The 23,836-nt window shown below is 43.1% G+C and overlaps 1 protein-coding gene across 1 annotated transcript; it reads right to left on the reverse strand.

Moving 5' to 3' along the window:
* Positions 1–12,811: 12,811 nt before the first annotated feature.
* On the reverse strand, positions 12,812–21,723 carry Polg2 (DNA polymerase gamma 2, accessory subunit). Its single transcript, XM_051179339.1, has 8 exons — positions 21,222–21,723; positions 18,975–19,101; positions 18,740–18,845; positions 17,325–17,498; positions 15,661–15,801; positions 15,454–15,534; positions 14,746–14,846; positions 12,812–13,080 (listed from the first exon to the last, which is right to left on the reverse strand). The coding sequence occupies exons 1-8, from the start codon at positions 21,703–21,705 to the stop codon at positions 12,915–12,917; spliced, it is 1,380 nt and encodes a 459-aa protein (XP_051035296.1). The 5' UTR covers positions 21,706–21,723; the 3' UTR covers positions 12,812–12,914.
* Positions 21,724–23,836: the final 2,113 nt, after the last annotated feature.

The raw sequence follows: 23,836 nt of genomic DNA on the forward strand, positions 1-23,836 counted from the left end.
AAAAAAAAAAAGACACACAGCCATACTGACATACCACCTGGAAAATGCACAACCTCATGTAAACATAAGGAAATTTTAAAAAGTTAAATCTTAAGCAACAGTGCTGTTTGTGAGTGGACAGTGAAGGCATTCTAATGACCATCTTTCACATTCCCTTGTCCCCATGGCTGCGAAAGGCTCAAACGCAAAAACACAAAGCATGGCTAGGTATGATAGTGCACACCTTTAATCCCAGCACTCAGGAGACAGAGGCAGGTGGATCTTTGTGAGTTCCAAGACACCCTGGTTTACATAGTGAGTTCCAGGACAGCCAGGGCTATCTAGTGAGACCCTGTCTCAAAAACCAGAAAGAAAGGGCAAAAACACAGCAAACCAACAACAAATAGAAAGCCAGAAATAGACACCACCACAAAACAGAATCCATGTTTAAATACAGGAGACCTTGAAAATGGGCCTGAAGGGCTGGGGAGATGGTCCCCAGCACCCATGTAAACAGCGGGTATGGCTGCACACACCTGCAAACCCCGCAGAATAGGCAAGCAGACCTGTGTGTGTGTGACTGTGTGTGTGTATGTGTGTGTGTGTGTGTGCGCGCATGTGTGAGTGATTATAAGGCTGCAAAAAGTTAGTATTGGTGTTAAAGAGATGGCTCCATGATTGAAAGCCCCATACTGCTTTGGCAGAAGATACTGGATGGCTTCTATCCCCAAGTCAGGCAGGTCACAACTGTCTGTTACCTGGGTTCCAGGGCATCTGACACCCTCTGGACTCTTTCCACACCGCACTCTTGTGTTCATATGCCTAATATCTGTTCATCACACAGATATCCACATATGCCTAATTAAAAAGAAAACAAATCTTGTTAATATTGATTTCCTTTCTTTCCTTTTTATAATATTTATTTATGTATATGAGTGTTCTGTCTTCAGGCGCACCAGAAGAGGGAATCAGATTCCATTACAAATGGTTATGAGCAACCATGTGGTTGCTGGGAATTGAACTCAGGATCTCTAGAGGAGGAGCCAGTGCTCTTAACTGCTGAGCCATCTCTCCAGCCTCCTCTTTTCTTTTTTCTTTTTTAAATTTATTTTTCAAGACAGGGTTTCTCTGTGTAGCCCTGGCTGCCCTGAACTCACTCTGTAGACCATGTTGGCCTCAAACCCAGAAATCCATCTGCCTCTGCCACCTAGGAAAGCAAGATAGGAGGGACTAGGAGACAAGGATGATTCTGGGAGATGTAGTAGAGGAGAGTCAAGATGTAGGGACTTGAGAGGAAGAGATTCAGACCCTCTCTCTGGTTGGATAAGACCACGTGAAGACACTTAGATTAATAGAAATGGGTTAATATTTAAGACAGAGCTAGTCAATAAAAAATGCCAATAACTGGCCAACAGAATTATATCTAATACAGTGTCTCTGTGTGTTATTTGGGGCTGGTGCAGCTGTGGGACTAGGCTGGCAGGAAAAGTGCTCGTAACAAAATGGAGAGTGGGTACTATGATCTTCCACTTAAAACTTAACAAAATCTTAAAGGATTTTAAAAACAAAATAGCAGAGGCAAACAAAAGCAGCATTTTTGGTTGGGCTCTGTCTTGCTAGAAACAAGCAGAAACTCGTGTGGCTCCTTTAAAGGAGGTTTCTTGACTCGGCATAAGGGCAAACCCTGCTAAACCCTGCTAACAACTGAATGGTGTGTGGGAGAATTGGCAATGGCAGTGACCACATCTCCAAGCCGGCAGCATGCTGCTGGATGGCAGCATAGACTAAGGCAGTGAGCACAGCCCTCAGGGCTGGCGGTAAATGTACCCCACCACCATCTTGGAAAAACAGTGGCTAAAACAGCTGTGGCTTTCATTTTAGCAATGTTGTTTAGCAGATAGAAGTCTTGTGGCCAGAAAAAGATAAAGATTTACAGTAAATACAGATTCAGATTAAGGAAAAACCTCTGAAGGTTTACAGTGTGTTTTAAAATATATGTAGGCTTAGGAGTAGAAAAGAAACAGGATAAAGTGGTTAAAAAAAAAAAAAAACAGAAAAAGAGTAGCTGGGTGTGGTGGCACACGCCTTTAATTCCAGCACTTGGGAGGCAGAGGCAGGCAAATCTCTGTGATTTCAAAGTGAACCTGGAGTATAGAGTAAATTCTAGGGCAGCCAAAGTTACACAGAGAAACCCTGTCTCAATAAATAAAAAAATAGAAGTAAAAGAAATAGAATAATAAAAAAGCCACATAAAAATGGGAAATGCATAGAGAATCTGAATACTGTATGCTATTGTGTTGTCTTTAAATTGCTCAATTGCTAAGGAAGGAACAATTGCTACAATACACTTGATTATCAATGCTGCTGAATTAATCCAATTTACATATTTTAAAAATGCTTTGACTCCAAATATAAGTCTAAGGACAGGTTACTGGGGAAAAGGATTTCTATTTTTGTTTCCACAGAAAATGAAAAGCTATGGATTCCTTCCAAACTAACATGGTTTGATCAAGTAAGACCCCCTAAAGTAGTGTCCCAGGTGATCCAACATTCAAAACAGCTGGGACAAGGCAGCCTTGCAGAACACTAGAGCCAGGATTTCTGTGTCTTCTTAGGATCCCCAAGGCAGCAGTTTGGAAAGAATGATGCCCAAATTCCCACATGTTGCTTATAAATGTTTGTTTTCATTTAAATGGAGTTGGTTATAAATGGTTAATGACCACAACCAATCTCTTTGTAAAGGTAAAAAGGGGTTATGGTATAGAAATGAATACTTTGTTTTGGAATAAATTTTCATTTAGTTATACAAATTCAAAGTCAATTTTGTGATAAGTATATTTCCCCTCTTATTTAAGTATTGTATTTATATAGCTCATTTTTAAAATGTAATGTATAATTACTAATTATAGTTACCTATAATAATCAAAACTTATAGTTAGGTTTTTATAGAGATATATTACAAATGGATAGACATTCTTCAAACCTTTCAAAGACCTACAGAATATGGCATTTAAAAATGGTTTAGGGTTTTTCTTCACAGTGAGGCACAACTGCTCCTGGCAACAACACCTGCATCAGAAAGGAAGATGGACATCAAAGAAACTCATTATGGAGTTTGCTTCCAATATGACAAGACTAACCTTTTAGACAAGATACTGTTCTTGTCTGGACTGTTTGACTTTATGCTGTATAAACTGGACCTACAGGACCCACAGAAAAGTGACTGCTGAAATAAGATAGACATTGCTACAGGGTTCCTGCTTCATGGAAGAGTCTGCCAGACATTCTGCAGGACACAGAGAAAAGTGACTGACAAACTGCCAACATAGGTGGACAGTTTAAAGTTTCCTGCTTTGCTGAGGAGTCTGCCAGATACACCGTGGCCTATGGGCAGAAGAGGGATGAGCCAATTTACAGAAGAACTTTGTATAACTGTCCAGGTAGCGAGATGTCTCTTCATTTCTAGAGTTGATATATTATCCTTCTGTGGTCTTTGATGGATTTGAAGTCAGATAGTTATGATTATAGTTTTCTTTAGTTAGGATTAATGATAAATTACATATAAGACTTTAGACTCACAGATATAGGATAGATGATGGAATATTTTCTTTAAATCTTGCTAAATGTTAATGGACTAAATATTGTTAACTATAGTTCTTATTTGATAACTGTTTTGTTATATATTTTACTATGGTAAAGTTAAAACCCTTCTTTTTATTTAGACAGAAAAGAGGAGATGATAGGAGATGTCATTCTGTAAATATGTTTCTCTTACTGGTTAATGAATAAAGCCCCGTTGGTCAATAGGAAAGCAAGATAGGCGGGACTAGGAGACAAGGAGAATTCTGAGAGAGAAATACTTAGATTAATAGAAATGGGTTAATATTTAAGACAGAGCTAGCCAATAAAAACTCTAGTAACAGGCCAACAGCTTTATATCTAATACATCTCTGTGTGTTATTTGGGGCTAATGAGGCTGTGCGCCTGCCGGGAAAACTGCTCATAATAGCCTCCTGTGCTGGGATTTAAGGCGTGTGCCACCACCACCTGGCTAGTATTGATTTTCATTGTAACATAAACACACTAACGTTATTAAAAATGTTAAACAAACGCATCCACAAGCTAAAGTATCTTCCTCGTGCATCAAGCTTGCAGCGTATTACAGGTACGAGGGGAGAAAGGAGGATGCTGTCCCCAGCAAGGTAGGAAATCAGCTTTGTCTGCTCAGAGGGCTCAAGGGACTTAAGCTCAGCTTAGCCAGGTGGTGGTGACGCGTGCTTTTAATCCCAGCACTTGGGAGGCAGAGGCAGGCGGATCTCTGTGAGTTTGATGCCAGCATGTTCTACGGAGTGAGTTCCAGAACAGACACCTAGCACATGGACACATCCACCATGTCTCATCTCCTTCATGCTGGGACGGCTGGACACATCCAAAGATAATAGACCAATTCTGTCTTAATGTCCCTAGCTTTGCGTGTACCCAGTATAACCCACGATCCAGACTCAGAATGGAGAAACCAATAAAAAGGGTCACAACATTGTGACGAGAGTATCAGAGTGTGCCTGGTTCTGGCAGCACCCTGCCAAGCAGTGGGGAATTTCCCACACCTGGTGGTCTCTCAGATCACTTCACTGAAGTGGTATCTGCCAGGTTTCCCTAAAATAATTACTATTTTTGTGGGTAGAAACTCTGTATTGAAACCTGAGACTTGATTCTCTCCTTCCATCTTTATTTGGGTTCTGGGGATTGAACTCAGGCCCACAGGCTTGTGAGGTGAGCTCTTTACCCACTGAGCCACCATCCGTCTGAAGCATGGTTATCATTTATATCTCTTTTTATCATTTCCATCTCTGTGGAATCAAGGATCCCTATTTCATTGGTAGTTATAATCCATTACTAGTACGATTCATTATCATGTCCAAGCTGCCCGAGATTGGCAAGCAAGGTCTTTCCCAAGCTTTATTTTCTTTTTTTTTGACATGTTGCTTTCGTTCTTTGAATGAGTCCTTACCTGGCACAACGGTGGTATGTCCTGGATTTTCCAGGGAGCCCTGTGTTTAGAAATCAGGTCTGGGTTCCAGCTTTGTTCCTTGCTTCTAAGGCTTTGTTTTGAGACCCTTTCACAGCCCAGATCCCAGGGCTAGATTCATGTATTTCTCCCAGTTATATGTGGGACTCAGTGGGTAAAGGCACGTGCTGCCTAGGCTGATTGCAATCCCCAGGACCTACATAGTAGAAAGAAGACAACTCCCACAAGTTAACCTCTGACTTCTACACATGTACCAGGAAATTGTGTATGTGTACACACACACACAGAGTAAGTAAGTAAATGTAATTTCAAAAGTAAAGAAATCCCAGGTGGGTGTTGGTGGCACATACCTTTAATCCCAGCACTCGGGAGGCAGAAGCAGGCAGATCTCTGTGAGTTCAAGGTCAGCCTGGTCTACAGAGCTAGTTTCAGGGTTACACAAAGAAACCCTGTCTCGGAAAAAAAAAAAAAAAAAAAAGTAAAGAAATCCAAATATAGGAGAAAGTATTCAACCTTTCCAGGGGGATTCAGTCTTTTTTTTTTTTTTTTTTTTAAAGGAAAAGGCTGTAATTAAGTTCAAGGTCACACAGTTGCTGACTAGCTTTGCCAGGGCTGGCTTTATAGCCAGCTGTCTAAACAGTGTCAGCTGGCACAGGGACAAGGAAACTCTGGCCCAAGGTTTAAATACACTCAAACATAATGTATATCCACCCGGGTTCAGTTTTCCCCTGAACAGAAGTCATCCCCTGCCCCCTTCAGAAGGAAGGATTCAAACACTCTGAGCGCATGGGATCCTCTCCAAGATGGGGGATTCAAACCGGAGCAAGGACCGTTTAATCTAAAGTGACCTGCACACTGGAAGCTGGCTATGGCGGTGGTGCGCACCTGTAAGCCTTCAAAAGCCCCACAAGCCAGGCAGTTCAATTTGCTTCCAAGTTCCCATAGAACGGCTCACCAAGCTCTAAGCACCGGGTGGCTTTTCCCGTCCAGAGTTCCAAACACCTCCTCCATCTTCCCCCAAGTAACAGTCAGGTCTGGTAGAGCAGCACCTCACTCTCGGGTGTCTGCCCTGGTTAGATTTCTGTTGCTGTGATAAAACGCTGATCAAAACAGCTTGGGGTCTTACAGGTTATAGCCATCATCATGGAGGGAAGCCCAGGGCAGGAGCTCAAGGCTGGAACTGAAGAACACTGGCTCGCTGCCTTGCGGCAAGCTTGCTCAGACTACTTTTCTACACAAATAACCCAGGACCACCTGCCCACGGGTGGCACCACCCACATCGCGCTGGGCCCTCCTCCCACAGCAATCATTAATCAAGAAAATACCTTCAAGCACTGGGGAGGCAGAGGCAGGCAGATCTCTATGCGTTCAAGGCCAGCCTGATCTACAGAGCCAGTTCCAGGATAGCCAGGGCTACACAGAGAAACCCCGTCTCGAAAAAAGCAAAACAACAACAAAAGACAGAAAAAGGAAAGAAAATACCCATTATCAGACTTCAAGTCTGATGGAGGCAATTCAACTGAAGTTTGTCAAATTGACCAGCTTATTTCTCATGCAAAAAGTGTTTTGTTTTATTTGTTTTGATGTGTATTTGCATGTGCCTGACTGTCTATATGTGCCCCACATACACGCAGATGTCTGAAGAAGGTGTTGGTCTTCTTGAATTGAAGCTACAGGCAGTTGTGAGCTACCTTATGTGGGTGTTGGGAACTGAACCCAGGTCCTCTGTGAAGTGCTCTTATTTATCCTCTGCACAACCAGACTGTGTGTGAGGAAGCTTGGGACTACATACAGTGTGCCCTCTCAGTAACTGGTGGGATGGAGTAAGTCTTTGGTGGCAGCTGATTGATTGTCTTGCCAGGGAGAATTGGAAGCCATTGTCCATGCTGGCTGGGACACTATCAATACAGCTCTAGGTTCTGTGACCAAACACTAAACCTGAAGGCTGGACTAGTAATGACTTTAACCTCTCTCTCTCTCTCCTTCTCTCTCTCTTTCTCTCTCTCTGTCTCTCTCTCTCTCTCTCTCTCGAGACAGGGTCTGTGTAGCCCCTGGTGCTATCCTGGAATTATGTCGATCAGGCTGACTTTGAACTCACAGAGATCTGCTTGCCTCTGTGCCTCTGCTTTCTGAGTGCTGAGAACTGAATTGATAGCCTTGTGTGTACCACTGACCTATCTTTCTAGTTTCTACCTTATTTATTTCCAATCTACTATCCAAAATATAGTAGGCTGTATGCTGAATCTGCGTAATCAATCCTATTCCATATGTCCTGGTCTTCTGTTGTTGCTGGTGTTCCTTTCCCAAACTCAGGCTGAAATTTCACCCTATTTTGAGATTTTGAGGGAGGAAACAAAATCTAACTAGTATTCAGAGGTGGGTCTCTGGGTGGTGGCTAGATTAAGTAAGGCCATCAGGTGGAACCCTCATGATTGGGTCCTGGTGACTTTCTGAGAAGAGAGAATGGGACCACAGCACACAACCTGTCTCCCAACGTGTGATGCTTTGAGCCAGCAAGATGTATATTATCAGACGTAACCCCTGGGCAATGGGCCACAGAGATAAGCCAAGTAAACCACACACACACACACACACACACACACAGAGAGAGAGAGAGAGAGAGAGAGAGAGAGAGAGAGAGAGAGACAGAAGAAAAAAGAGGCTGGTGAAATGACGCACTGGGTAAACACACTAACACATTTGCCATGCCTGAGTTCATTCGGCCCCTGGATTCTGAGGTGGAGTATGTGCATGCACTCACACATACAATGGTAATAATTCAAGATGACTTACTGTGCATTTTATTATTAATAGAAAAGTGATTCAGATGTGCAAGCGTGCCTGGGGTGTGGCCAGGCATCAAACCCAGGGCCTTGTGCAGGCTGTGCAAGAACTCTACCTCTGAGGTACAAGCAAGCACTAGGTTACCTGTTATTTTCCCCGTAAATTTCAGCATTAACAAAGAGAAATAGCCTCTGACAGGCAGAAACAGGCAACTAGGAACGGACCTGTCGCTGCCAGGGTGTGCGAGGTTAGCCTGTGGCTGAGGCTGCATGGAGACCTGTCAGCTGGAAAAAGGAAAATCTGTCTCCTTGTGAGCTCACCAGATCTCTGCTTGGCATGTGACCTGATAGTGACACTAGTGAGGGTAGGGGGTGGAGGGTGGAGGGTGGGGTGTTTGCTTCCTATTTTCAACCCGTTTCCGCAGTAGCTCCTTACATACCTGTCTAGCGGCAGAATGCCTGTAGTTACTGCTTTATAATTCTTACAAAAAGCAGACAGATATACTGTCAGATTCTCGTGTCAAAGTCCAGTTTTCCTTTTCGGCCTGCACGTCTCCACCAGTATTGTTAGCTTTTTGACACCACTGATGGCAACTTGAAAAAACAAGAAGGAAACTGGAATAGGCCTAAGGGCCAGGGTGTAGCTCAGGTGGTGACTGCCTAGCAGTACATGACACTGGCAAACTAGGTGTGGCAGTGGCACATGCCTGTAGTCCCAGAGGGAGGAAAGTCCCAAGTTCAAGACCGGAGGCAGCACGATTTGTAAGTGCTTGTCAAGCAAGAACGAGGACTGGAATTAGATCCCAATAGCCTGCTGTGGGCTATCTGATCACACTGGGAAACTCTTGAGACTGTTAACTAAACTAACCTGGGATGGGGGGAGGGGTAAAGATAGCAACTAGTTGAGGAGAATCAGCCATAGAGAAGGTGGAGGAGCCAGGAATACAGATGGAGACCCACAGGAAGGAGAAGGGAGAGACTGAGAGATTCATGGGCCTTACAGGTTTGGATGGTGTGGAGAGACGCTTTCTTACTGGGTCTATGGTCAAAAGGGAAGGTCAGCTTTTTGGTTTCTCTGATCTAGCAGATTTTCTGACTGAAAACCCGACTCCCGCCCGAATCTTTATCGGTAAATAGAACAACTTAGATAAAAACAACATTTGCTGTCCAACACATGGCCTGAGATCACAGCAGTGGCTTCTGAAGCTGTCACTTCTGCAGCTGCTCCTCAGGTGGCTTTTCCCATCGCAGTATCCCGTCCATACCCTGGTCCCCGAGAGCCTCACAGTCCTGCCTCCACAGCCGTCACTACAGATTTGGTAAACACCTGGGTAGTTCAAAGAAAAATCTTTCCCATGATAAGAATGGGAAATATTGCTGGTCTGTGGTGGCATACACCTTTAGTCCCAGCACTTGGGAGGCAGAGGCAGGCAGATCTCTGTAAATTCAAGGCCAGCCTGGTTTACAGAGTGAGTTCCACGATGGCAAGGACTTTTTCACAGAGAAATCCTGTCTCAAAACATAAAAATCAAAACCAAAACCAAAAAACCCAAGCTAAAGACGGTTGGCCAAAGGTTATTAGAAAACCAACCATAGTTTACCCAGTTACTATACAAGGACAAGCAGACAATCCTAAGGTTATGAAGAAATGAAATGGACTCCTATAGAAACATTAGATTATTATTCTTTTGAGACAGGGTTTCTCTGTGTAGCTTTGGTTCCTGTCCTGGAACTTGTTCTGTAGACCAGGCCGGCCATGAACTCACAGAGATCTACCTACATCTGCTTCCTGGGTGCTGGGTTTAAAGGCGTGTGCCACCACTGCCCAGCTAGAAACATTAGATTTGAGATTTGTTTTGTTTTGTAGATATATTCAGGATTTCAACAGATAGCTGCTTTAATTTCTGAAAAGGCTGATTCTGTAATTACAAATTAAGACTGACAATGCTCCAGCATGTGTCTCTAGTAAAATGAAATTAAGTTTTTTTGCATATTATAACACAAAGCAGATTACAGACATACCATATAATACTACAGGCAAGCAGTTATAGAAAGGTATTACACAGAAACGGGTACTCAAGACCCCCCCCCCCAGAAATAGATTACACAATGCTTTAATAACTTTACATTTTTAAAATGCTAAAGAGAAAGGAATGACAACTGCAGAGACATTGGATAGTAGAAAAATCTGCTGAATTAAATCAGCTTATATATTTTAAAGACCTCGGAATGGAAATCACATGTGATATGTTGGGGGAGAGGTTTTGCTTCTTTTTCTACATGAGAAGAAGAGCTATGGATACCATCAAGATTGATAAGGATTAAATCTGGACAGGAGAGAACTCTTGATTAGGAGAGGCAAAAGTTCATCAAACAGCATGGCTATTTAATCTAACTTATAAGACTAACAAATGTCTTTCATTTGATCAGGTATGCAAAAATATTTTTTATTAAAAGTTAATACTTTTTCTGTTGCCAAAAACCATTTTGCCTTAACAAATATATAACCAACCAAAAAAGGAACTCCCCAAAGTTAGGGTTGGAACAGGGTTTTGTTTGTTTTCCCAGGAGAATAAAAGTATCCAACTAAAGAATCTAAAGGCCACTGGACAAATGAAATATCTGGAGGAGGAATAATCATCCAGAGAAAATGTCCCAAGAAAAAGAATACATTGGCCCAATGACATAGCCCACTATACTCACATTCCTGAGAGATAGGGTGGGTGGTTTTTGGCTGTTTAGTGGGTTAAGGTTGTTTTGTAATTGTTTAGGGGTTTATGGGGCTAGTTGAGAGGTGTTATTAGTCATGGTTAGGAAAGAAATTAAGCAAAGGACTTTAGATTAAAAAATCTTTCTAAAAAAAAGGGGGGATATAGGAATGATAAAAGGGTAGATTATTGAATCTTTTAGACTAAAAAGTAACTAGTCTCAAATATTTTACATTGGTATGGATTTTCGTATACTGATATAAAGTTAATATAATGCAACTCATTTAAAATATAAAGTTCTAGTCCTTGAAAGCTATTATTACAAACTGTTTAGGATAATTAAGCTAACAATCAAACTTGTAGTAAGGGTTTAGAATGTAGACAGAAATCAGCTTTATTTAGCCTCATGTATTTTAGATAGCTAGTCTTCAAACACACTTCAGAGATCTACAGAATATTGCATTCAAGATCTTTTTCATAATACAAGGTTTTTCATGACAGTGAGATAGGTCTGCTCTTAGCAGCACCAATTTAATTCAGGAAGGGTGATGGGCATCAAAGAACTTCCATATGGAGTTTGCTTCAAATGTGGCAAAACTAGCCACTGGGCAAGAAAAACTGCCCTTGCCTCGACTACTGACTGTATGCTGTCCAAACTGGACAAGCAGGACACAAGGGAGAAGACTGCAAACTCTGACAAGGTAGGACAGTCCTTCAAAGTTCCTGCTTCACAGAATCGTCTGTCAGATATTCTAGGCCAATGGGCTGAAGATGGATGCCTTAATGTTGCAGAGGAGCCTTGGGTGACTATGCAGGCAGTTGGCTGCCTGTTTTTTTTTTTTTTTTTCTCTTCCTGAAAACAGGGTTTCTTTGTTTAGCTTTGGAGCCTGTCTGGCAACTCTTTCTATAGACCAGGCTGGCCTTGAACTCACAAAGATCTGCTTGCCTCTGCCTCCCACCACCACCTGGCTGTCTCAGTCATTTCTGTAGTTTTGGAAGTGTCTTGCTGTGCACTGCTGTTTACTCAGGTAATATTATATCCTTCTCTGATGGGAACTGAAGACTAGGTGGTACAGTTATAATTTTCCATGTTACCAAATTCAGAAAAGAAACTCACAAAAGAGGTGCAAAGTGTTTAAGTTGAGAGACATAAAAGCTTAAGTTGTTTCTCGAAGGAAATGTTTGAAGGCCTAAAAAGGTATTTTTAGATTTGTAGTAAAAGTTATGGTAGAAAGTGGTTTAAGCATAAAAGTTTGGACTCATCAAGACAGGATGGATAATACTTTCTCTGAATTTGCCAAACACAACCTGGAACTCGATCTGTAGACCAGGCCTACCTCTGCCTCTCAAGTGCTGAGACTAAAGGCATGCACAATCAATGCCCGGCCTGATAATTGTTTTTACTGTATACAGTTTTACTATGTAAGAATTAAAACCTTTCCTTTTTACGTAGACAAAAAGTGGGAAATGTTGTAGTATATTTGGTTGCACTGTGAAACTCTGAGACTGTGTTAATAAAATTATTCTTGGATTGGAGGTGGAGCCAGCGACTAATTGACAAGAATTAGTCAAAGAGTACAGAGGACAGAAAGACTCGGAGGAAGGAGTAGGGAGGAACTTTATATATTTGTAGTAATTTCTGGTTTGGGACAGTGTGGAGAGACATTCTCCTGCTGCGTCTCTGGTCAAAGAGGAAGGTCAGCTGATGGCTTCTCGAATCAAGCAGTTTTTCACTCTAACACCTGACTCCTGAGTCTTTATTGGTTAAATAGAACAACTTAGATAAAAACAATAGCACTCACTAAGCCATGCTGTCTGTTGTAAAGCTGTGATCTTAGCACCAGGAAAGCAGGAACAGGAGGATCCTTGGGATTGGGAATTCCCGGAACACATGTGCATGTGCGCACACACATGTATATGCTATGCATCTGCGTTTGTGTACACACACACACACACTCACGAGCACAGCTAGGCATGATGACTCACACCAATCATCTTGGGAGGCTTAAACAGGAGGGTGTCAGGCCCTAAGTTCAATTCTCAGTATTACAAACATGAAGGACATTGCAACAGTGCTTTGTTTTCCATTCTAACAGAGTACCTACAGTTGGGAGCTGGGGATGTACCTTGGTTGGTAGAATAATTGCTTAGCAAGTACAAAGCCTTGGTTTCAATCCCCAGCAGTACATAAGCTGGGCGTGGTAGTGCACCCCTGTGATCTCATCACTAAGGAGGTGGGATCACAGGGGGATCAGGAGTTTAAAGTCTTTATGGCTACATGTCAAGATGCAGGGTAATAAAAACAAATCAAAGAAAGAGACAAAAATGTGCGCTTTATAAATGCAAAAGGGCAAAATCCATATTAATGTAAGCTAATAAATCAACACAGAATATTTATTACAGAACTATGAAGACCTACACTTTTTTGGCAGATGCTAGATACTTGACCAGAAAGTCTTTCAGTTTGGATATATGCATCATTTCCTTCATCGTGGTGTCTCTGCTTCTCAGCTGGATCAATCCATTTTCCAAAGTAGTCTCAGTAATCAGAACTGTGAAGAGGATGCTCATTTCATCATACCTGAGCAGCAGTGAAACATAACACATGAGAACCCACACAGACCTCACACCTCACTGTCTGATCCCATAAAGTCCAAATCACTTTCCCTTCAGTCAGGCCCTGAGAGTGGGACCAAATCACACCTACAGAGCACTGAGCTTGCAGGCATGAGCTACCCTGCCTACAAAGTAAAAGAACAAAACACAAACTCTCCTAATCTTAGATACATATTCAACGTAAAAAGCTAAAAAAAAAATAAGAGGATAAGTTATTTTATTAAAAAGCAGAAATGAATAAAATAGCAAGCTAGCAATACTAGAGAGAATTCAATTATAATATTGTTTTAGTAATCCAGACAAAATGTTAGAGACCTTAATCTGGGTAATGGCTGGGAAGCCAGAGCAGTGTGAAGGTGAGGTCTATACAGGAGCTAGGCATAGTGGCTCACACCTATAACACTCAAGAGGCTGAGGTAGGAGGATTCCCATGAGTTTAAGGCCAGCCTGTGATACAGTAAAATACAGGGTCAGCCTGGGGTACAGTGTAAGACTCTGTATTGAAAGATCTTGGGGGTACAAGATCTGGCACTGCCAGACAGACAGAAATTAATTCAGGTACACCCCTGTACTGGATTGGGGGGGAGCAATAAAGATGCCTCATATTAAGAATCCCTTGTCAAAAATACTTAGACCAGAAGTGTTTTAGAGTTAAACAAACAAAGCCACCCTGAATATTAAAATCTATATAATTAACCATGTAGCTACCAGAAAGGTAGGCCACCTGGATATTCTCCAGTAGGCCAAGAGATACACAGATCAATAGAAATGTGTTAATAATTAAGAGAGCTAGCCAATAAGAAGCCTGAGCCACGAGTCAAACAGTTTATAATCAATATAAGCCTTCTTGTGTTCATTTGGGACTAATGGCTGCGAGACTGGGCGGGACAGAAACTTTTGTCAACACACCGGTGTACTTGGTACCCAGGGGAATCAGGAGGCCATGGATGCCTGGAACTGCAGTTATGGGGGTGGGGGGGTGGGGGAGGGAGTGTGAGTCCCTGTGTGGGTGCTGGAAGGTCCTCTGCAAGGACAGTAGGTACTCTTCACCAATGAGTTATCTCTCACCTGTTATTCTTTTTAAGGATTTATGTTTCACTTCTATGTATGTGTGTGTTTATATGTGCATGGCTCATGTATGAAGACGTTGTTAAATCCCTGGAGTTGGCAGTTGTACGTGAATAAGGGATGCAAGCTGCTCAACATGGCTGCCTCTCCAGCCCCGTTTTAGTTTTTGGTTTTTCTGAGACAGGGTTTCTCTATGTAGCCCTGGCTGTTCTGGAAGTCACAGAGATCCACCTGCCTGCCTCCTGAGTGCTGGGATTAAAGGCATGTGTTACCACTGTCAGGCAAACAGCCTATTTTTTTTTTTTTTTTTTCCCCAGACAGGGTTTCTTTTTTCTTTGTATTGCTTTGGAGGCTGTCCTGGAACTATCTCTGTAGACCAGGCTGGCCTCAAACTCACAGAGATCCACCTACCTCTGCCTCCAGAGGACTGGAATTAAAGGTATGTGCACCAAAGCCAGACAACCAGTCTCATTTTTAAGATCATATTCAGAAGAGATTTGTTTCTATTAGTATAATCAAACATATAATCAAACTAAACAATGACAAGGAAAATAATTCTTACTTGGAATAGAGTTGCTCTAATGAAGACTGCACAGTCTCCAAATAACCAGGCCATACAGAAATCCCATTCTCTAGAAATTCATTAAGTAGCCCTTGACAAACCTGGAGGAACAAAAACAGATTTGAAATATGAAAGAGAAGTTCTTGTAAAACTATAAATCTTCAGTCTTTAAAATCCATGTAAACTGTTTACTTTTACTGTTAAGATCTTATACACTGAAACGCCTTACTGAACTACGTCTCTAAGAATGAAGAGCCTATGCAATGCTAACTGAATATTGACTGCAAATCTTCCAAAAAATAGTTTTATACTAACCAAGAATTATCACCACCATTATCATTTAAAACATGCAAGAGAAAACAAAAACTCTAGTGGTTGCAAAGTGTTAAAGTCATGTGACAGGTGATAACTGTGCCCTAGGGGTTTACTTCCACATCAGGAGAAGGAAGGGACAGCCTGAGAAACCCCCCCCCCCCCCAATGGCATTCTGGAAGTCAGTCACACAACTGCTTCCCGACAGCTCCTAGCGACCACCAGCAAGATGGTGGGCTGAGTGGGTAAAGTGAGTTCCATTCCCAGCATTCCCAGGGCCTGGACCCACATGGTGGAAAGACAGAGCCACCTTTCAAGCTGTCTTGGCCCCCACAGCACACTATTCTGTTACAGGTAAAATTTTACAGTCACGGCAATTAACTTTATTGAACCTACCTGTCTCAGCTCTGCTGCTGGGCCTTTCCCCACATCCAAAGCTACCTTAATAGGGGCCAAACACGGGTGGAGTTTAAGCACCTGGGGCAATTAAGAGGCAAGAGGCAGAAGGAAAGCCACAATTAATGCAATGAGGGGGAGAAACGAACCAACAAACACCCCCACATAATTTTAGTTTCCCGAGTCCCTGTGAAATAGCAAAAGCACCTTTCGCTGAAAGCTCTTCTTCCTTGCAAAGGAGTTCTCTGTGAGCTGGAAGGAATCGTAGATGTAAGCCAGCACGCCTACGTCTAAGTCCCCATTCATAGACAGAACACAAGGAACCACATTTTTCCGACCATCTCGACCCTTCATAGAAGAGAATAAAATAAAGTACCATTGAGCAAAACTTTTTTTGTGTGTATGTTTTTCAAGACAGGGTCTCACTGTACAGCCCTGGTTGTCCTGGAACTCAGTGTGTAGGCCAGACTGGCCTCAAGCTCAGAGATTCCCACGGTGTCTGCCTCCTGAGTGCCAGGATTAAAGGTGTGTGCCATTAACGCCCTGCTAGCAGAACTTTTTCTTAAAGTTACATGTTTTAGACTTAAATGGTAAGAAAAAACACACACACACACAAATTCATTTTATAAACCACCTACCTCATGCCAGGACCACACTAAGCATTGGGCTCAAAGAAGATGACCCGGTCAATCACCTGTAAATGTCACCGGGAGGGGGCCTCAACCTCAACCTTTTCAAAGCTCGCTGGGAGAGGCCTGCTACGCGGAAGAGGGACATCTGTTTAAACAGCTCTTTAGTCCCATGTGTGACAATGGGGGGGGGGTTGTGCCAAGCACCCGCTGTTCCTTCCACCACGTGGGTCCTGGGAGCCCACTCAGTCGCCGAGCCCAGCAGCCCCAGCTCTGCTGTCTCTCAAGGCCTGCTCGTGTTTTTAAGGCAGTGTTTCACCGTGTAGCCCTGGATGACCTTCACATCTGTGTCAACCTCAGGTGTTCTGGGGTTAAAGGCATACACTACAATCTAGTTCCTGGATTGACATCCACTAAGACTTGGATTTCATCCTAAGGAATAAAAGAATGTACACTGGACAGGCCTGGAGAGATGGCTCAGGGGTTAAGAGAACTTGTTCCTGCCGGGTGGCGGCGGTGCACACCTTCAGCCCCAGCACTGGAGAGGCAGAGGCAGGTGGATCTCAATGAGTTTGAGGCCAGCCTGGTCTAAAGAGTGAGTTCTAGTACAGTCAGGACTGATACACAGAGAAATTCTGTCTTGAAAAGCCATAAAAGAGAGAGTACTTGTTCGTGCGGAGGACTAGAGTTGGATTCCCAGTACCCACATGGTGGGCTACAACCCTAACCCTAGTTCTAGGGGATCTGATGGCCTCTTCTGGCCTCTGGGGCACTGCATGCATGTGGCACACGGACATACATGCAGGCAGAACACCCACACAGTAAAATAACATAGAATAAACATGAATATGCATTAGAGAGACCAAGTTAATCAAGCGATAAAAGATAACACACTGATACCCATTGATGTTCCCTACCTAGTATGTCCTAAGAAGGGCAGAGCTCCACGGTGCCCCCACCCCCATCATATTCCTGGCACAAATGCACAAATCAGAAAACTTCTCAAAGTTCTGCTCGAATACAAAGTAACTAGTTTCTTCATAAAAGCCAGGAACATAAGAATGGGAAAGACAAAAGGAACTGTTTGTCTGGAGAATAGAGACAGGACAACCCCATGGAACATGTTGCCCTGGAATGGACCCTGGGCCTGTAAAGCACATTATGGGGCCGGTCACAGGACACCATACAGGTATCCTTCAGGGTTCAGAAAATGGAGAATGTGGTATTCAGGGTGACACACACCTGTAATGTAGACGCACTCCCAGGATATGTGTTTAGGAGTTCTTGATCTCCTAGGTTCCACAGCGTCTCTATTGGCTCCTTTCCCCAGGGAAAGCTGTAGTAAAGTTTGCTTCCCTTCCGCCCTGCTTCATCCTGACAGTCGGTGCTGCTGAAGTTAGATGGACTCATAGCGAACTGCAAAACAAAGGGTCTTGTTGATTTAATGAGGTGCTAATTTACTTGTATTTCGTTTTCTGAGCCTGGGTCTCTTTATGTAGACCTGGCTGGCCAAAGATCCTTTTGCTCATGCTTCTGAGAACTGGGATTAATTTACTTCTAGTTCCATACTTATCTCTGAGAATTAAGGTGGCCTGAGACTTTTATCCAGCAACAGGTTGAAAAGTAGTTAAGTCCTGTACATAAAGGCTCAGTCACTGGCATCTGAGCTCAGCATATCTGTATCAAGGGAACCCTGATACCCAGTGGAACAATTAGCACCATTACTGTATCTGTTCTTATAGCTTTTACAAATTCAGCACAGCAGTGTCCAAGTACAGCTCAGCAGCAGAGGGCTCGTCTAGCACATCCTAGGCCCTTGGTTCCATCTCCAGGACTTCAACAAACTGAAAAAACCAAATAGGTGGGCTGTGATCCCAGCTAAAATAGGAAGGTTGCCACTAGCTTTAGGTCAGTGAATTCCAGGCCAGCTTGGGTTAGAGGGACACTTTGTATCAAAATAGCCAAAAATCAGGGCCACTGAGATGGTTCAGTAGTAAGGTGTTTGCTGCTAAGCCTGAACATCCAAGTTGAATGCCCAGAACCCACACAGTAGAAAGAGAATTAACTCCCTCCCCTAAAGTTGCCCTCTGACAGGCACACGTTTTCCATGGCATTTGTGAGGATGGGCTTGCCCAAAATGAATAAAAACAAAGCAGCATCTTTTTTTTTTTAACAGATTCATTTTTATTTATGTGTATCTGTCTGTGTGCCACATGTTTACGGATGCCTTCGGAGGCCAGAAAGGGAGTCCCATCCCTCAGATGGAGGCGGAGTTATAGGCAGTTGTAAGCTGCCTACCTGGGAGTCTGAGAGGCAAACTCTGGCCCTCTGGAAGACAACTGAGCCATCTCTTCAGCTACACAATACTTGTTATTAATTTTAAAGAAACTAAAACTAAAACAAATACACACACAAAACCCCACAGCTAACTCAAGTTCTATTTATAAGCCAGGTGTGGGGTGCATGCCTGTAAGCCCAGGACTCAGGAGGCTTAGGCAAGCGAATCAACATGCTGGGGATGTTAGCACTCTTCATAATCCCAGAGCTCAGAAAGGTAAGAAGTTCAAGGTCACCCTGGGCTACACAGGGAGCTTGAAAAAAAAGAACAAAAAGGTAAATAGATCAAAGAATTCAATATTAACCAATTATTGCAGTACCTTTCTCCACCACAGGAGCCTATGCCGCAACCAGAAGTCAAACCACTGGCTGGAACTCCTTGCAGGAGCGAACCACACCAATGAAGCCTCCGTCTTTTCACCAACGCTTTGTATGTTTAAAAAAAAAAGAGAAAGTTAGCTTTTATGGAGATTATATGATGGGGCCCAAAGTGGGAATGATTGACTCTTGATTATTTAAGTACCAAACCAGGTTATCTGGCATCGCATTTTGTACCTTTTGACACTGCTGGGTATCTGTTTAGTGTCCAAAACAGGATGGAAACACACTCCAATCTGAGCAAGACCATAGGGTAGCCTTCTGTTTACCAGCTCCAGGCCATTAACATAGTGCTCCAAGGCACCTGTTAAAAAAATGAGCCAATCATTACATGACTGTTTCACGTACGTTCACTGCCAGTGAACTCTGAGCCACGAACACCATTTAACTTTAGGTACTGACTCTTGAACTTTCTGGTGTGAAAACTTTCAATCTACGAAACATAGAAACAACAGTACAACATGCTAGATGTGTCGAATGCACTCTCGTTCTGACACTGGCTGAGGCAAGAGGACTGACTGCACCACTTTGGGACACGGCCTGGACTACATAGTGATTTCAAGGCCAACGTGGGGTACGAAATGAAATCCTGTCTCATGAGGAGAGACAAAAGGATGAAATAAAGTCTGTCATCTTTGAAGAAAAAAGCCAGGTGTGGTGCTATATACCTGTAATCCCAGGACTTGGGAGGTAGACAGGAGGGTCAGGAGTTCAAGGTCATCTTCTGCTGCCAGGAGACCCTGTCCCAAATAACAAAAACAAGAAAATCCTACCCCAAACCAACCAAATGGCACTATATGCTCTTTACCTAGACTTGTCAATCATTCACTCCAAACACTGCTATCATTAATTTTCTAAAAAATATTCTCTATAACTATTATTCAAATATAAACTTAACCACAAAAGAATATCACCTAACATACAGCTGTTATATTTCTTTTTTTGGTATATTTCTTAATTCTCACCAAACCTCAGGTTTTGCTTTTCTTTTTCTGGCTCATTAAGATTCATGGACTGTGTGTTGACTAGGGCATCTTCTATCTGTCAACCAAGAACATTTTCTGAAGGCTTCAAGGCTGCAGAGAGGCTGTACAACCCGAAGACCTGAGCTCTGTCTCTGGAGCCCATCTGGTAGGAGAGAATTAGTGTCTAAAAGCGGTCCTGAATTCCACGTGTGTGCTGTGGCACACTCTTTATAAACTATAATACATATAGTTTATAATATATAATAATATACATATAATAAATATATTTTATTATATATAATAATACATATTATATATAATATAATATATATTATATATTATTAAAATATAATAAAAATAATTTCCTGTCAATTTTGCTTTTTTGTTGTTTTGAGACAGGGTTTCTCTGTCCTGGAACTGGCTTTGTAGACCAGGTTGCCTCGTACTCAGAGAGATCCACCTGCCTCTGCCTCCCGAGTGCTGGGATTAAAGACGAGCGCCACCAACGTCCAGCATTCTGTTTTTATTGAGACAAGGTCTCACTTATGTTACCCATACTGAACTGAAAAATTGCATTTTTACAGTCTGTGCAAGAAGGTAGAGATTTAATTTAAGAGGCTGGGAGGTAAAAGAGGTTGATGTTTGGGGGGACATGGTAAATAAGATTATTTAATGCAACCAATGTGAAGAATATGAAATAAAATACTACAAATTAATCACTTTTTTGTTGTTTTGTTTTTCCGAGACAGGGGTTTCTCTGTATGGCCGTGGCTGTTCTGGAAGTTGCTTAGTAGACCTGGCTGGCCTCGAACTCGGGAGATCTACCTGCCTCTGCCTCCCCAGTGCTGGGATTAAAGGTGTGCTTCAACACTGCCTGGCTCATTTTTTTAGAATTTGTACATCATGTTGTCTTCTACTTTAAAGAAAAAGATGGGGGGGGGGAGGCTGAAGAGATAGCTCAGCAGTTAAAGAGTACTGGCTGCTCTTCCCGAGGTTCTAAGTTCAATTCTGAGCAACCACATGGTGGCTCATACCTAAAATACATAAATAAATAAATATTAAAAAAGAAACGAAGATGCATACAAGTCATCTGTAAGACTTCATGTTCTAGATGGCAAGCTAAAAAGTTACCTAGCAAGGAAAAACAATGACATGTTGACAATTTCATGTATGTAAAACTGAAGAGTAGACGAAGTCTTTGAAAATTCGTGCCTTAATTAAGGTCCTAATTCTTTGGGATTGAGCTGTAAGGAGTTGCTCTTCAGACTGAATGCTTTAGCCATTTCCTCAGGCATGATGGCATGGACATTTGCCTGAAGGTGGGTCACCCTGTTCTTTAAAAAAAGGAAATTTGGTCATTTCTTTCCCTGGAAACCCAGGGCCAGTTGCCTGCAAATTCATGGAAGGCTGCCTTTCCACCCCGAACCTGTTCAGAAGCATGAAACGCGAAGAGCCATACCGTGAAGAAGAGTCTCCCGTAGTTTCCCAGAAGTTTTTAATAAGTTCTCAAGAAATGCCACTAGCTGTTCCTTACTCAGCTCTTTGTCTTGCAAGATTTCGCGTATACATTCTGGAGAAACTAACCTGAAGGCACTGTCCCCGGGCTGCGAGGGACCTGGCTCGTGGTGGAGGGCGTCCACCGGGAAGACCTGCTCTCTGAACACCACCATAGAGGACCACCACTGTGAGGCTAGGTTCTTTCGTAACTCTACACCCAAAGGTCCAAAGCCCGGGTGGCACCCGCTCAGGAGAGCAGCCGGGCTGAGCTGCTGCGGCGTCCCGCGGAGGAAGTGCCTTCTTCGGCAGAGGTCTACCAGCGGCTCCCGGTCCTCGGCACGCTCGGGCCCCACCAGCTGCTGCGGCCCATCTGCAGGGCCCGCACACCCGGAGAGCCAGCACCTGCAGGCGCTGCGGCAGGCCCGGGCCGCGCCACCCGAGCGCATGTCCTCCGCAGACGGGAAATGCACGCCTCAGATGGGAAGTCCAGTCTCAAACCTAAGGCAACACCGGACCCTAGGGCGCAGGCGCAGCGGAAATGAACGTGCTTCAGGCCGCACCCCCGGAAGTGCGTCACCGCTCTGGCAGCGGTTTCCTTGGGCGTATCCCGGCCTCCGCCTGCAGTTGTTTACTAACTTGGGGAAATTTTCCGTGTTTGGCAGCTCCACTCACATCAGCTTTTCCCACCAACCTCTCACGTTTTCCCGATCTGCCCAGACTACTAAAATGTTGTTCGGGATGGCGCTTGTGTTGAGGCTTAGCATTTAATCTCCAAGGGAAATGCATTTACTTCTCACCTCTGTGGGCAAACATGCTAGTCCTTTAGTTTAAACCCCAATGTGCGCCCGACCTATCGTTGGCAAATACTACCACTGATGGCCCACTTCAATTCAGTTCCCCCTGGGTGTGGCTGGAGACTCAAGATTGTGGCCTAAGGAACAGCAGCTCTTAAAAAGGCCTTTCTGAACACCACCCCCAACCAGGGTTTCTGTGTAACAACCCTGGGGACCAGGATACATACACCAGGTTGGACTTAAACTCACCAGGGAGCCACCCCATCTTTGAGTTTAAGAGGGAGTGTGTCTGTGCTTAGCTTCTTGAAAGTGGCCATAGATCTCTGAGAGATCAGTAAACCTAGCAAAACAAAAAACCATGCAGAGAAAAAAAAAAAAAAAAAAAAAAGAGCTACTTGTAAGCCTAGCAGTTTAGCAGTTTGTGTAACCTAAGTGCAAGCAAGTTCATAGGGTTAGGGAGTGCAGAAATGAGGCACGGGCCAGGTGTGGTAGCTCACTCCTTCGTCTTTAGTTCCAGCACTTAGAAATACAATCTTTGACTTCAAGGTCAGCCTGGTCTGTATCAAGTTCCAGGACAGCAAGTGAGAAAGTGGGATGTGGTGTGGGAGCCCCCAAACCCCAGGTAAGATGGCTCTACGCAAATAAATAAAAGGAGAGAATGGGGAGAAAAACCACATTTATTAGTTAAGACAACCACAGGCTGGACACAACACACATGCTAAAAAGTGGACTGTCTTTTAAAACTTCAAAGGTAACTTTTTCCAAGCCCCACAATCATTTCCATATTTACAAAATAAAGGCCCACATTAAGACATTGAACAGTAAAGTATGTAATAAATGCTCCGATCTACCCCTATAATTAAAAATCATGAATCTGGCTAGCCATGCCATTGAAAACCACTCAAGGTACTCAAGGATGAACCAGTTTTCAATGTATCAGCCCTGGAAAACATTTGATGTTAATCCCAGCTCCCACCCCCAACACAATCTGTTTTACATTTTATAAATAAGGAATTAACATCAAAGCCGGTTTTAAAAAAATTAAATGAAATTTCTTTAAGACTTTTCTCTCTGGGCAAAACACCATTTTCTGGGAAGACATTTAGACCTACTCATTCCCATTCTGAGATAAAGCGGTTGGCAAACCCACTTAAATCTATGGCTATCTTCTGATCTTTCTAGCAGTTAGCACATTAAATATAACCTGGAGAGCTTCTCTTAACTGTGCTTGTGATTATGTTGCCTATTAATTTTGAGGTTTTCTTCCTTGTGTTGGAGTATTGACTAGTCTATAATCTGAAGACCTCTACAATGCCCTGAAAATAAAGTGGAGACATTCCTGACTGCCAGTGTGGCTCTAGGACAGGAGCCCTGGCAAGTCTGCAAGGACTAGAACCTACAAAGTAAAGCTGCACTAAAGGACACAGTGCACAGCTCTTGGGCTAACAGTCTTTCCACTTTGTGCATTTTGGCCAAGAATAAAGTATGCCAGCACTTAAACTGTTTTGCACAAACAGAACAGTCACCATGTTATCCCTGATGCCGAAAAGCTACTGACAAATTTATAAAATCCATTGCCTCTAAATTCTTAAGAGACAGGTCTTAAGGGCCATCTGATCCTCTCTCCTCCTAAGTCCTAAATCAAAGAATGGCAAGTACTCAACTTTAGTTTTTGTGTAAAAACAAAACACCAAAATGAAAGAAAATCCCCCCCAAAACATACTATCTAAGCCAAGTTTTACATGACATTATATATGTAAAATAAAGTACAATTTCCACTTAA

Source organism: Phodopus roborovskii, unplaced genomic scaffold (assembly GCF_943737965.1).
Source record: "Phodopus roborovskii unplaced genomic scaffold, PHOROB, whole genome shotgun sequence".
NCBI classification, from domain to species: domain Eukaryota; kingdom Metazoa; phylum Chordata; class Mammalia; order Rodentia; family Cricetidae; genus Phodopus; species Phodopus roborovskii.